Source organism: Balaenoptera borealis, assembly GCF_965194805.1.
Source record: "Balaenoptera borealis genome assembly, chromosome: 14".
NCBI lineage: Eukaryota > Metazoa > Chordata > Mammalia > Artiodactyla > Balaenopteridae > Balaenoptera > Balaenoptera borealis.
In genome coordinates, this window is record NC_138875.1 from 26,623,208 (window position 1) to 26,638,774 (window position 15,567).

At 33.4% G+C, this 15,567-nt stretch overlaps 1 protein-coding gene across 16 annotated transcripts in view; it reads left to right on the forward strand.

The window, feature by feature from the left end:
- PIAS2 (protein inhibitor of activated STAT 2) overlaps positions 1–15,567 on the forward strand; it is a 97,937-nt gene that overhangs the window by 54,783 nt on the left and 27,587 nt on the right. For 15 of the 16 annotated variants that reach the window (XM_082353326.1, XM_082353328.1, XM_082353315.1 and 12 more), the window contains 4 exons: positions 1,668–1,802; positions 4,039–4,144; positions 5,576–5,649; positions 12,109–12,269. In XM_082353326.1, coding sequence (XP_082209452.1) covers positions 1,668–1,802; positions 4,039–4,144; positions 5,576–5,649; positions 12,109–12,269 — 476 coding nt within the window. The remainder of the gene's footprint in view (positions 1–1,667; positions 1,803–4,038; positions 4,145–5,575; positions 5,650–12,108; positions 12,270–15,567) is intronic. The other variant, XM_082353317.1, reaches the window with a different exon arrangement.

A 15,567-nucleotide genomic window follows, 5' to 3' on the forward strand; every position in this document is an offset into this window, starting at 1 on the left:
AGATGGGCATAATCCTCCTCTACACACGCACACGCACACACAATTTCCCTTTTCCATAGTGTAATGAAAGTTATTTACGTTCTTCTCTTTGTCTTCTATTCCTCTGCTCAGACAGTTCTCAATGATTTTCAAAGTCTTGTTGCAAGTTGTAGATTACAAGTTATCATGGGAATTCACACTTAATAATCACTATCCTACCTCCTACAAGGCAGCAAAAGGTGTTCCCTAGTGCGATAGACTGTTTTCCTAGGCTCTGCTGTGTGATACCACCAAAACTGTATCTCATTGTTACCAAGGTGCATATTTTTGACATCTTTAAAATGCAGAGGTGTCTTAACAGTTTCTGATGATCAGGTGGCAGCTGTAATGTATTGTTGTTGCCTGCACTTGCACAACCCTGATGTTATTATTCCCATGGCATGACTGGTTAACTGCCCTTCATCGGTTTTTCAGTCACAAGTGACTTGAGGACATTTCGAGGAAGGTTCGTGAATCCTGGCTGTTATTTGAAATTTTTGTTCTCTTAATATCCAGGGTGTGTCAGCATTAACACTTGCAGTTAGTCTAAGGGTGTCGGTGACTTGCAAGGAAATCTGAGAGATATTTGTGGAGTAGAATATAATTTTAAGAAGTATTTTTAGCTCGAGCTCTTGGTGGCATATAGGAGAGTATCATGTGGAAAACATATGCATTGATGACAGTGAAAAAACAATTCAAAAGATTCTTCTGTATATCCTAAAGGAATATGTTAGCCAGTTCATTTTGCTTATGTTTTCTTGATATGTATGCAGAAAAAAAAGTACATTAGGTTGTATCATTAACTTACTGTTTTTTCCTTCTCAGTGGTACATAAATTGCATCATTGTCATCTTAGATTCAATGAAATATGGTGTGTGCTTTTCAATACGTAGATGTTTTCGCAGTTAAGAAATTTTAATTTTCTAAAAAATATATTGGTTTTGAAAATCAGAAACTGAAAAGTCCTGTGGTAATTGAGAATTGGATGTACTGTGAAATCAAAAGTGAGACTGTTTACTATTTAAAACAAATACTTAATGACTAGAAAAAATAGAAAAATATATAAGTAGCAGTTTTATTATAGCCATCAAGCTAATTCAATGCCAATTGAAATATTGGTTATTCTTTTTTGTTAACTTGACCTGGTATTAAAGATGGCAATCTCTGTTCTACTCGGAGAGAAGACAGTGGAGAGCGTTTTTATCACTCAGAAGATTTTAATAATTCCTTTGAAATTCACTGATCTGCTTTTTTTTTTTAATTTCCAGAGTTCGTTTTCCCTCTCTCACCCCTAGTATTTGAATGAATGAGAGCTCCTAAGATGAATCAGTGTAAAGAGGTGCAACTTTATTGTTTAAAAAAAGGAAAAAAATTCGTAGTCAGTATGGCAAGATCTCAGCATCTTTAATTTTAATGGAACATGGATTTTTTGTTGTATTTTTCTGGATTTGTGAAATATTTTGTAACATTTTTAAAAGGTCATTTTCCTCTTTTGGCTCGGTGACCTTAGGGTGAGGACTATGTGATTTCCAGGATAAAATAAAAGTAATTAAGTGCGACTGAAATTAGGCAAGATACTGTACTCGTCTTGGAGAAAATGTTTGCTCCTCTACAGAGAATTTAAAATTATTTTTCTTTCTTGGTTATAGGGCTATGCACCACCACCTAAAAATGGGATTGAACAGAAGCGCCCTGGACGCCCTTTGAATATTACATCTTTAGTTAGATTATCCTCAGCTGTGCCAAACCAGATTTCCATTTCTTGGGCGTCAGAAATTGGAAAGGTAAAGATTCTTTTCTCTGGGTAGCATCAAAGTGTTCCCACTAGGTGTTGATTTACTTTGTCTTTTCTTAGGCTACTAGCTCCAGCTCATTCAGTTTTCTGTTTGTAACCCCAAAAAGCAGTAATTTTCAGTTCAGGGTAGAGATGCAGAGATTTTCAAGGTTAAAACTTTAAGGTTTCCTGAGTATCATCTCTTTATTTTCTTAGAAAGGAAATAAGTATCATTACAGTATTTCTTAAGTTAATGGTTAATCACAATTGTGTTTATGTGTGTTTAAGTAGTATTTTAAGAAACTGGGAATTTGGGGTAATGTTATATATTTTCGAAGAGGAACAAAGAAAGCTTTCTCAGGCTTTGGAGAAGATTAACATTTGGTTAAATGTACTCATGTTGTGATTAGAAATAATCTGTTCCAGCCTGTATATGAACAGCTGATACTTCAAATAACATGTGGGCATCCATAAGAAAATATTTACTTAGATTTATATTATTTCCTCTGTATTTTTAGGTTGATGAACCTGGGTTTCTGCTGATGCTTAGTCTCAAAATGCGTTTTGTCAATTATGAGATACTGATTAATACAACGAGGGATTTCCATTTTAGAACTGCTTGTTTATATAACTGAAATAATAGAATGGCAAGAGATTTCAGTTAACTTCTGAACATCAGCTTTAATGTTGCTGTTTCATAGAAATAAAGGATAGTATTTCTATTTGTAGATGGAGAAGTTGAGTCATGTTTGTAGCCAGAATTATTTGGTTTTATCACCAAGGTAATTGCAGAGCTGGATATAAAGAATATTTTTGTATTGACTGTACAGACATTAGGATCTCTTTAATGATTGTTCTCTTGAGCTCGCATTTCTGAATTTTTACTCTAACTTTTTTTATCATAAGACACTGATCCCTAATATTTTTTATTCGTGTGAACTGAATGTACAGTGGTAAAGCACTGGATAAGGATTTGGGAAATCTTGGCTTAGTCCCAAGTTGGCAAATTGTTTGATTTTGGCCAAATTGCTTAATTCCCTGAGGCCTGCTTATTATAAAGAATAAATAAAATCTCGAGAATGGGTGTTATATGCAAATATAAGGGACATTGTTAACTGAGCAAGTATTAATGCTTTAAAGCTTAGTGAGAGGAATTTGAACAGAAGAGTAGTATATCTTTTTGAAATGATTATGAACTTACAGATTTTTTGAGTAAAAGATTGCAGACATTGAAGGCCTGACAGGTGTGGGGTTTTTTTTTGCCACATACTGGGAATAATATTCTTTCCTTGCAATTATAATGATTAATTGACTTAAATTTGCACACTATAGTGGGTATTCAGATATTTGAAAGGACTGTTACAGGACATTAAAAATGATATTTAAAGTATTTGGTTTGGCAACTGTTAAAAGTATTTTATGTCTTGTAGAATTGATTGAATGAATGAATGTAATGAAATGGTAAAGTAGGTTTTTAGCATTTAGGTAAAATTGTATATCATCTCTTCATAGCTTTATAAATAGCTAATGAAAGTTCCTTTGTGCCAGATCTAAGAGAGTATGGGATTGGATGCTATTATTTTCTGGCCTCGTCTTTTTGATTTTTATAGTTTCTTCATGTGTCTTATATACTGTAGTAGCTTCCCCTTCCCTAGTAAAATGCCCGTTTGGGAACAGGAATTAATTGTCAAATTTTTTCTCAATAGCTGATTTTGGGTTCATATGAGTGATTTGCCTAAGGCCATGTAACAAGTGTCTGCCAGAATTAGAACTGTGGAACTCTGGATGTGAAGTGTTAATTTAGACCACAGGTGTTTGAACTTTGTTTCTGCAGTGGAACTCATTTTTCAATGAATATATTATGAGAGGCCCATTACATAAAAACAGAAAATTCTAGTTAGAAGTGGGCATGGGAGAGCGCATTCTCATTTATACCATGGTGGCCCCTAAAGCACCAGTTTTGCTAAGTTAGAAACACAGTTTGAAAACCACTGATCTGAGCCATTTTATCTTTCACATAGATGTTTTAAAGTTATAAGTGATTGAGAAATATCTCAATCACTGAGATGATGAAGCGTTCATCTTCCCTAAAGTAGCTGAGTTGATTTTGTTCCCTTCCCAGTCATTGACCGTCCTGTGGAAGTTATTTTGAATGTTAGTTTTAGGAACCAGAGCTTCTTAGACAAGTGTTTTATGTAAATAGACTATTATCTCTCATCTTTAATACAGATTATCTTTCTTTGTAGAATTACTCCATGTCTGTATATCTTGTACGACAGCTCACATCAGCCATGTTATTACAGAGATTAAAAATGAAAGGTATTAGAAACCCTGATCATTCCAGAGCACTAAGTAAGTAATGTTTGTAAGACTGAGCATATGAGATGCTTTAAATGGAAATTTTAAAAGCCTCACATATACCTCCATACAGGAACAATTTGGGAACAATTATTAGAAACCTAAAATGAATTATGAATTAAAAATACTCTAAGAATGGAGCCCTATGAATTGAAAAGCCCTTCTCTTAGAAACCACTCCCAAGAGGATTAATTTTAAATCTCAACTAATCTGATTTTTCACCTTTTCATAAGAAGTTATTTAGGTAAATGTCAGGTTGATGGCAGTTTTGATGCCTACGTTGACTTGAGAATAGGAATACAAGTCTTCAAAACCTCCGGTGTGTAGTGTGATGTACATTTAAAAACTTCTAACTAAAAAAGGTCTTTTTGCAAAAGAAATGTTGATATCCATCAACAATAATATTTGCTTTCTGAGATGTTTTATTTTGTACTTTGCTTTCATACTGTATAATAATAGGTAGAGAAAAAAAAGTCTTAACCCAAACTGTAAATAATTCAGTACAGTAATTGAAGTTAATTGAACAAGACATTTTTTTTTTTGGGAAAGAGAATATTTTTCTCCCAGTTACCTCCCATATCACTGAATGAACCAGAAAGGAGAAGAGGATCTATAGGTTGAAAAGGGAACCAAGTAGGGCTGTTGAAATGGTATTTTGTTTCTTATACTCAAGCCATTTCTCATCTCAAACAGTACAGTATTGATCTTCCTGCCTAGAGCTGAAAGCCATGGAAGCTCTTCCATAGTTTTTTTTACCCCACTCAGGTTCCACTGTCTCTACTTCCAGTACTGTTCTCCCTATCGTGGTGTTGAGAATTAGGCATCTGAAGGCGGTGTATGTCTTCATTAGCTTGTATAGACAATAACTTGTATACATTACGTGATGATTAAGATCACAGACATTCCCACATCCATAGTAGTTTTCAATAGTTAAAGGAAGTATAAGAATATTTTACCTTTTCTGTTCACAAATTTAACAATTGTTGGAAATTACCAGTACTCCCAAATTAAAACAGTCATGAATGTGTTTTAGAAAAGCATTTGAAGCTCAGAGGATAGCTGCCTTCCAAGTTCCTTTCCTAATTGTTGTATTGTTCTTAAGTCTTAAACAGCTTTCTGCTTTGAAACTCTTCCTCACCTGCAATTTTACTTTTAAAAAGAAATTTTAAAAATTCAATTAAACATGTTATCTAGAGTTTGTAAGTTTGTAATTCTTTAACCTAATACTGGAAGTATGGTTGTGTTTTCAATACATTAATACTTAATATTTTGTTTGTTTTGTTTTGTTTTTGTAGTTTCTTGATCTATTTGAAGTGTTTGGGAAACTTTAAATAAGATGATATATATATTTCTATAATTCTGTTCATATGTCACAATTAATTTTTTAAACTGTGTTTTTATTATTGATTTTCCCTCCTTCTAAAGTTAAAGAAAAACTTACTGCGGATCCTGATAGTGAAATTGCTACCACTAGCCTTCGGGTGTCCTTGATGTGCCCTGTAAGTAAAGCAACAAAACATTCTGGGGCATCTTACTTTTTATAAATTACTAATTTTCCTATAAAAGTAAGTATGTGAATGAATGGTATATTATAGAATTTTGAACTTTTTTCGTTTTCCCATTCAGGGATCTTCATGGTTAAGCATTATAATTCCAAAGAATGCAAACGTTCTTCAGGCAATGACTAAGCAAGAAGAGATGTAAAAGGATATTGCATCAAAGAGGAAAGAGAGCTTTAGGTTCAGAATAATCTGTCACTGTTAATTATAGATAATCCACAGCTAATACTGAACATATCTAGAGAGTTGGCTCCTTTTATCAGAATATAAACGGTATTGAAAAATAGCAATAAAGTTATTAGGACCTAATAAATGCTAATTGATAGGCGAGGTCAGGAATAGTGGATGAAGGTTTCTTTAAAATCACTACTCTTGGAGGGGACCCTTTCCAGATGAGAGGAACTTTATGAGAAAAGTATGGAATTAAGAATTTATAATATAGTTGCCGGGGGGAGGCATTTGGTGACCAGCTACCATTGTGAGAAACATAAAGTTTTTTAAATGGAAAGAGAATTGTGTCAGAGAAGGGAATAATTTGTTGAGTTCCTATTATGTGCTCCTTATATTGTCTTATTAGCAAGCCTGTATGGAATTGTTCCCATTTTGCAGATGAGGAACCTGAGACTGAAAGGGATTGGCTAACCCAAATCACACAGTTAGTTTGTAGTAGAACAAGGATATAAACTTTGGTCTTCTGACATTATTCCAGTTCTCTTATAAGACAATGTACCATATTGCCACATGGGGCCAAAACTATAAATATCCTGCTTATAAGTCTACCTCTCTATTTGGGAAAGCAGATATCTTTCTTTCTAAAGCTTTATTATTTTTTATCATTAACTTTAACTTACCTTTATTGAAAAGGGATAGACTTAACATGAAATTGGGATTGCTTCGAAATCGGGAACATGTGTTTATGAAACACAGAGAAGGTCTGCATGAGGACATTAATGCCCTGAGGTGGTGGCAGGGGCCCTAGAGGGGCTTGGGACCTCCTCTACTCACAAGCTGGGCATGAGTTCATTTGAGTTCATTTCTTCACAGTACCTTTTCCTCCTTCTCATGTTAAGATTGATATTAAATTGGAACACATGAAATTGCCATTTTGTTGGTCAAAAACAGTTTGGATATTGGAAGTTTCTTATGGTTCAACCCTAGTATATGCAGCAAATGTTCATTGCCGGCTATATTCTAAGCACAGCCACTATTTGGGAAGGGAACTCACGTCACCTTTTTGTTTTAGTATGTCAAACTATTCTATTGGGAAGAAAGCGCTTCTACACAATTTACCTGAGGAGTTGTACAGTTTGCATAGTTCCATTTTCTGCAAGTCTTACTGTCTTGGAACTGGTTTTTAAATTTTTTTTCCATTTTTTCCTTCAAACACTGTGCTGTTCTACATGACAACAACAAAAACAAAACAATAACCAAACTATTGGATTCTTGGACATTCAAAATAGTGAAAGCGGTATATTGGCGTGGTTAGGATTTCTTCTATATAAGAATAGGGAGTAGTTCCTTTCACATGTGTCAATTTTAATAAAACTGACAGATTTAAGAAAATTAACATTTCAATTATTTGAAGAAATGAAGTAACAAGTTTCTGTTTTAAGTTCATTAAATGTTTTCTTTCTCTGCTTACAAGTGAAAACAGATCTGTTTCTGAGACTATCTTTTGAGCGTTCCTCAGTATTCATCCTACCTGATTTTTTCAGAGCACTTTCTAAGAAAAGAGTGAATGGTACTCTTCAGACTATACTAGTGTTAACCTAACGTTGGGTTGCTAACGATAAGATGTGATCTATGTTATCAGAAAACCAAACACAAGTGTTTTGATCAAATTTAACAGATAGATGACAGAAGTTAGATGATGAAAGTAGTTTTAGAGGCAGAGACAATACTAGTATCAGTTGAAGATAGCAGAATGGATGGAGTGTAGCCAGCTGACTGTGGAAATAACACAGGATCTGGGGTGGTGATGGGAAACGGAGAAGAAAAAAAGGATCACAGGCGTTTGGAAGGGTAAGTGGTGAACCATGGGTTAATTAGGCAAAAATGAGAGAAAATGATAGCTTAAGGTGGTGGGAGAAGTGTTCTATTTCACAATATGGTTTGTGAAGTGATTTGAAGTAGACATGAATCTGGATAGTGAGAGCACAGTCCAAAACCTCTGTCCTTGGGACCTAAGGAAGGTAATTTTACGACAGCTGTTGAAGAGGGATCTGATTGAGTGTGTATAATTAAATTTTTGAACACAGTATCTGAATTTTACATTGGAGTTCCATCTTAGTGATATTAGCTAGTGATTTTTGGACTGTCCTGCAGAGGTAGGCTAGGTGGGTGCCCCAGGATAGAAAAGAAAAATAGGTTTGATTTTATGTCTTGTTTGATTCTGACTCAAGTTTTTTTAAAAAAAGGTACTGCTTCTACAAATAGTTTGGAACCACTGATTTGAGCCATTTTTGCTTATACCTACTCTTTCTTTAGACAGATACTAATTAGTCTATAATGAAGTAAAAATCAATTTAGATACTACCTGCTTAATATTTGATTAAAAAAAAAGCTGCATTACAGTGTTAGATACCATTTTATTCATAAAATCAATACATTTCAAAACAGTGCCATCATCTGACTAAATAGAATTCAGCACATTCAAATCTTTTTTTATTAACATTCCATAATTAGTATTAGGAAATCGGTCAGATTTTGCCAGTTAGTAATAAATGCTTTTTTAACTTGGGAAATGTTCATTAGCTCTTGTGAGACACTAGAGTAGCATTAAATTTAGGATCAGCAACTTTTGTAGTCCTGAATGTTTTTGTTTCTTTATGCTATGGAAATTCTAAAGCAGTTACAGGAGAGATGAGAATGGCCTAGAAGAGGAAGAAAAAGAAAAAAGCAGCAGATTGCAAATTGTGGCCCAAGGGTACTTGGGGATCCCTGAGACTCTTTGAAGAGGTCCAGAAAGTCAAAACTATTTTTATAATAATACTAGGACACAATTTGTCCCTTTCTTGCTCTCATTCTCTCATGAGTAGACAGTGATATTTGATAGGGGTTACCTGACAGGGGCTGATGTCGTTGCTCTGATGGCTGATGGAATGTGTTCTTGTGTATTCTTGTGTTTTAAAAATGTCTCTTAATTTCTAATACAATAAATATTGGTAAATGCAACTTACATGCATATAAGCTCTTGGAGGTTCTCAATTTTGAAGAGTGTAAAGGGATTCTGAAACCAAAAGTTTGAGAACTGGTTGCCTAAAAAAACCATAGTAGGTTGAGTTAGATAGAGCATTATTTTAAAGAAACAAATCCAAAAAATTGACAAATAATACCTACTTTATTATACAGTTGTTCAAATAAACAAAAGTGAAAATTTTAAATTACTAAAACCTATTCAGAAGTAACATTTTAAATAACATGATATCTATCTTTCTAGATTTAACTCTGTTTATAATCATGTGTATGTTTATTGGAAAAAACTGTATTGTGCTATATATATACTGTTCAGTGGTTTACTGTTTTTAAATTAACGGTATATCTTAAATATATTAATATGTCTAGATCTGATTTTAACCACTCTAGGTATTTTGTTGAATTGGTATGGTACAGCTTATTTTTTTCCAGCCTTTTTTAGTGATTATTTGGGTTGTTTCCCAACATGGATTATGTAAAAAAAACAATGATGGAAAATTCCTAAATAAAACACTAGCCAGTAGAATCCAGTACTCTTTTTCAAGGATAATATGTGATAACAAAGGGATGCCTCTTAGGAATGCAATATAGTTTTATATTAGAAAATCTGTTGAAATTATCTATAATAAGAATTGAAAAAGAAAAAAAAAATCCTCTGATCATCTCATTAGGTGCTAAATAGATGTTTAGTCAACATCCATTCCTATAGAACAAAAACTCTTAGCAAAGTAGGAAAAGGTAGATAAGTAAAACCAAAAACTACAGCCATGTATAATGTAAAACTAGGAATGTCTTTATGAAAGTGAAAAACATTTGGATTTGTGTTATAGCTCTAGCAACTGCATCTTAGTGACTGTATTGTTTTTAGCCTCTTGTAGCCTCAGCATCTTCATTTCAGAAGTAGAAATATAGATACTAGTCCTTTTGGAGTCATGGGGTTATTATGAGAATTGTATGAAATTTACATAAAAGTCTTTAGCATGCTGTAAGATTCTACATTACTTAAGGGATAATTCATTATTAAAGGAAGGGAAAATATAGAGGCAAATATCATAGAAGAGAAATTGCCTCACATTCTTTTTTTTTTTTTTTTGCATTCACAATTGTATTATGATTTATTGCTAATTTTGGAGCATAAATGTAGCTGTCTTATTTACCACCCTCTTGGAAATCACTTTAATATTTGCACTTAGGACTTGAAAGAGAATGGATAAATAAAAGCCTGAAGAATATGCAAATACAATTTATATATTTCTCATAAAATTAGGTGATTATCTAACCTTTATCCAGAAAAAAAGAAGAGCCCAGATACTCTGCAGGCATGATCCTCGAGAATGTGTGCCTCACATTCTTTTCTCACTTTTTTTCCATCTTAAATAGTTAAATTGTGCCACATACTTGCATGAATCACTGTAACTTCCAAAATCTCTTTTAGAATCCTAGACACTTAGAGGTAGTATGGACTCTGGAGTTAGAGCATCTGTGTTCAAATATTGACTCTGCCACTTTCTAACTTTGTAATGTTAGTCAAGTTAGTTAGCTTCTTTTTGCCTATTTCCTCATTATAAAATGGGGATGATAATATATATCAAATGTATAGTGTAGTTGTTAGGTTAAAATGTAAAGTGTCACGAAGATTAATGTAAAGTATTCAACGTGATACCTTACATGTAGGTACAACTATATAAGCATTAGTTACTGCTATAATGATGAGTTGGATAATTATTTTCTTTTTAAATTATAAAATAACCAAATGTTCATTTTAGCAGAAAGAAATTACAGATAAACCAAAAGAAAAAAAAAAAAAAGGAACATTCTAAAAATCCTACCCCTCAGGCAGAGTTGACAGTGTTATAGTTTAGCTGTGACTTCTTCTAGACTTTATAGTGCAAATAAAGAAGTCTTTCCTTCTTCCTTTTCTTTCTCTTTTCCCCTTACCCACTCTCTCCATTCATTCTACCGTCTGGTTGACAAATACTGAGCATAGGCTGTGTGCTTGGTACTGTGTTGTGACACTTGGATTACAGCGGTGAACAGTGACATAGACCTTGTGGGGCTTAGAGTGTAGTGGAAGAAACAGATTTTCTCTCAGAATAAGAGAGCTGGTTATAAACTGAGATCTTTTCTATAAAGGGAGTATACAGGGAGGTTCAAAAGGCTCTACAGAAAAACTTGATCTCATCTAATCTGGATGTTATATATGTCTTGATGTTGGTATTCCTCTACCAATTGGAATAAGAATTGAACAGAGTACTAGGTTATATGAGTATATTGAAACATCGACATATGTGCTTATACAAAAGTGAAAAAAAGTATATAAAAATGTATTTGCAATTCATATCACATACATGAGGCTGATTAATATAGGTAACCAAAGATAAATAACCAAGTGGAAAATGAGAAAAGGTTATGAATAGACAGTTCTTGGAAACACAAATGACCCTTAGAAGTAAAAAAGAAAAACAAAAAAACAGCAGCAGCAGTTCAACTTCACTTATAACAAGAGAAGTGTATTCCAAAACTACAGTGGGGTATTTTTCACCTATCAGATTGGCAGAGGTCAAAGGATTCAATAGCGCTATATTGACAAGGTCGAGGGGAACCAAGCACATTAATACATGTATATGCGTAAATCAGTAGGTAACCTCTGTGGAAGATAGTTTGTCATTGTGACAAAAATCACACATACACTTTTTCTTTGACTCAAAAAGTTTACTTTTAGGAATTTATCCTATAGCTATTTATTGCAACATTATTTGTAGTGATGAGATTGGAGACAGTTTAAATGTAGGTACAGAATTGTGTGAATTGCATGCCACCATATCTGGGAAAATGTTTTTTAAAATACACATTTGATTATGCATAGAACATCTGTGAAAGGACATGCAAGAGATGGATAACAGTGGTTCCCTCTAAATAGGGGAAGAGATGAGAAAGAGACATGTTTTCATTGTATATATATCTTTTCCTACCTGTAAATTTACAAGTTTTACCTACTTTCAAAAAGTGAGGTGGCCTTTTAAAAATTATAGGTCCTTCAGTGAATACAGATAAAATATATAGCAATCTTGATGGAAATAAATTCTGGTTTTAGTTTCTTTTTCATTTTGTTAGTCTCGTATGACTTCTTCACGTTTTTATGACTTTTGAGGCTTTGTTCTCTTTTCTGAAATGATTTCCCATGTTGTCTTCCCTGTCCTATAGTTAGGAAAAATGAGGCTGACAATCCCATGCCGTGCAGTGACTTGTACACATCTACAGTGCTTTGATGCTGCCCTTTATCTGCAAATGAATGAGAAGAAGCCCACCTGGATTTGTCCTGTGTGTGACAAAAAAGCTGCCTATGAAAGTCTAATTTTAGACGGGTAAGTATATCCCAACATAATACTTAATTATACTTAATCTTATTTCTAAACTGTAGTTAGTGGCCCTTTTATCTTTATAATATTATTTATGTTGGGGACAAGAGGGTGAGTAGCTTCCTTTTCTTTTTGCTTTTCATGATCATATTTCATTGTCCATAGGAAAGGGTAAAATCCACTTAGTGATGTCATTTTGCTTACCTAGAACTTCTTGAAGAGCAACCAGGTCTGTGTAAAACCGCAGAGCAAGTGGTAGGGTAGATAGAGTTGTGTTACGCAGCTGGTAAGTTTAAAACTAGAATTCACTTCCAGGTTTTTCTGACTCTGGAGCCCAAACTCTTAAGCATTATCTCTCATGTCATATTGCATATGTCAGAATTAAGGAAAATTATATAAACTAATTATTAGTAAATGAGGTACCCTTTTTTTCCTGCAACACTGTTTAAAACGAATTGCATATATCATCCATGCACCCCTATTAACATTTAGGAAATACAGTTAATTAAAAGATTAAAATAAAATCATCAACATCCCACCCTATGGTGATGATTTTGTTATTGATGTATTAAAAAGATTGAAATCACTCTCTGCATAATGATGTGTATATACATCATGATTTTCACTCTATAGAGTGAAAAATATCCTAGATCTTTAAAGATACTTTGGCATTTTTTTCAGTTTGAAAAGAGTATTACTGTAGAGAGGAATGAGACAATGAAGAGTGATGGGACTTTTTTCTCTGTAAACGTTTACTTTTTAACTTACTTTGAAATAATTTCAAACTTAGCAAGAAGTTGCACAGTAGCACAATGTGTTAGTTGTTAACATTCTGCCATATTTGTTTTCTCACATTCCCTCTTAATGTGTAGGTATTTTTGGTGTGTGCATGTTTGTATATAGAGAGAAAGAGATGATGATTATTACTATTTTCAGAAACCTTTTGAACCATTTGAGAATTAAGTTGCATATGTCATGTCCCTTTGCCCATTAATATTTTAGGGTGTGTTTCCTAAATACTTGATTTTCCATTGTGGGTACACTACTAATCATTTAAGCGGTTTTTTTGTTTGTTTGTTTGTTTTTCCTATTGGGTTGGCCAAAAAGTTCTGTAAGATCTTACGGAAAAACCCAAACGAACTTTTTGGCCAACCCAATATTATTGCCTACATGGTTGCCATTCTTTCTATTTTACCTTGTGATATGAACATTTTTGAAGCTTTTGTTTGCTCGTTTATGTCTATGGGTTTTTCCTTAAGCTCTTAGAAATTGAAATGCTGAATAAAAGAGAATATATAACTTTAAGACTTTTACTATTTATTACCAAGATGCCTCCCAGGAGGAGTAAACGATTTTACTCTCCTAGTTGTCGTTTCACTCTCCTGCCAGTAGTGTATTGGAAGCCCACTTCTCAGTCTTCTTACCAAACTTGTCATATTAAATCTTATTTTTAAAATGCCTTTACTAGTTTCCTAGTTGAAAAGATATCTTAATTGTTTTGATTTTTATTTCTTGTAAGAATTATCAGTTATCAATAATTATCAATTATTATCTTCATCCATATATTGGTTGTTATAATACTTTTTATGAATTGCCTCTTAATGTTTTTTTTCCTGTGTGGTTCATCTTTTTCTCACTGACTTATAAGTGCTCATTATATACTGAGAATATTAATTTCTCTGTTTACATGTGCTAAATATATTTTCCCAGTTTGCCTTCTGATTGTATTGTGACATTTTTCTCATTCAGAAACTTTAAATTTTTATTCCATCAAGTCTGTCTCTTCATTTTGGTTTTCTGTCTTTAATGTGTTTTATAAAGTCCCAGAGATTTTATATGAGCATTCACTTGTTTTTTTGTCAGGTACTTTTAAGATTATATTTTTTTTCCCCCTTCCATTCATGCAGTTCTTTATTCCATCATGCATTCCTTCATGAATTCATTCAATATAATACTTATTAAATACTGGCTGTGTGTCAGATACTAGATCTAAAATGGTAAACAGAGCACTTCCAGAGTGGGAGACAGTAAAGAACTGCATATTGTGTTAAGTGCTATGAAGGTAAAGAATGGAACTATGTGAAAAAATTGGGGATAGGGGAGAAACTTTAGGGTAGCGAATAGGTGATCCCATTACTCCACCCTTCTACCTGAAGGTTGGTCAGTAATCTCACCAACACTTAATGAATAATCTCTCCCATGGGCTTAAGACACTTCCTCCATCATTTAAAACATTTTTTGTACTCAAGTGTCATTTCTGAACTGGTATTTGTGCCATTGATCAAAGTATTGGCCAGTACAAAACTATTTTAATTATTGGATTTCTGTTATTCATTAATATCTCTTAGGCCATATGTTTCAGAATTTTCTTGACTGTTATTACAGTTTGCCATATTCACTTGAATAAAAGCATCCTTAAATTACACAAAGAAATCCTGTTCGGATTTTGATTGGAATTATGTTTTTCATATAATTAGGGAAAATACATATTTAAAGTATTACATATTCCAATGAAGGTAGCATTTTTCCTTATTCGTTTTTATCAGTTTTATCGAGGTATAAGAACTGCCCATATTTAAAGTGTACAATTTGGTACATTTTGACCCAGTATACACCTGTAATATCATTACAATAAGATAATGAATATATCTGTCCTACCTAAAGTTTTCTCATGTATCTTTCTAATCTCTTTCTTTCGCTGTATCCTCAGTCAACAGTGATATGCTTTCTGTTTCTACAGATTGTTTTGGATTTTCTAGAATTTTGTATGAATAGAATTATAAAGTGTCTGCTTCCTTTGTCCAGCTTATTTTTATTCAATATGCTTGCTTTGAGATTTGTCCACGTTGCTGCATCTACCAATAGTTTGTTCATTTTTATTCCTGAATAGCATTCCATTGTACAGATATCCCACAGTTTATCAATTCACTTGTTGATGCGTTCCTTCTGGTTTTGGGTTCTTGCAAATAAAGCTGCTAAGAACATTCATGTCCAAGTCTTTGTGTGGACTGATGTTTTAATTTATCTGGGGTAAGTACTTACGAGTGGAATCCCTGGTCACATACTAGGTGTATGCTTAATTTTTTAATAAATTACCAAACTGTTTTCCAAAGTGGTTGTACTCTTTTATATTCCCACTAGCAGTATATGAGAGTTCCAGTTGCTCCACGTTCTCATCAACATTTGGTATGGTTAGTTTTTTAAATTTTAGACATTCTAGTGGTATATGGTGGAACCCCATTGTGGATTTAATTTGCATTTCGCTTATGACTGTACTGAGCATCTTCTTGTGTGTTTATTTGCC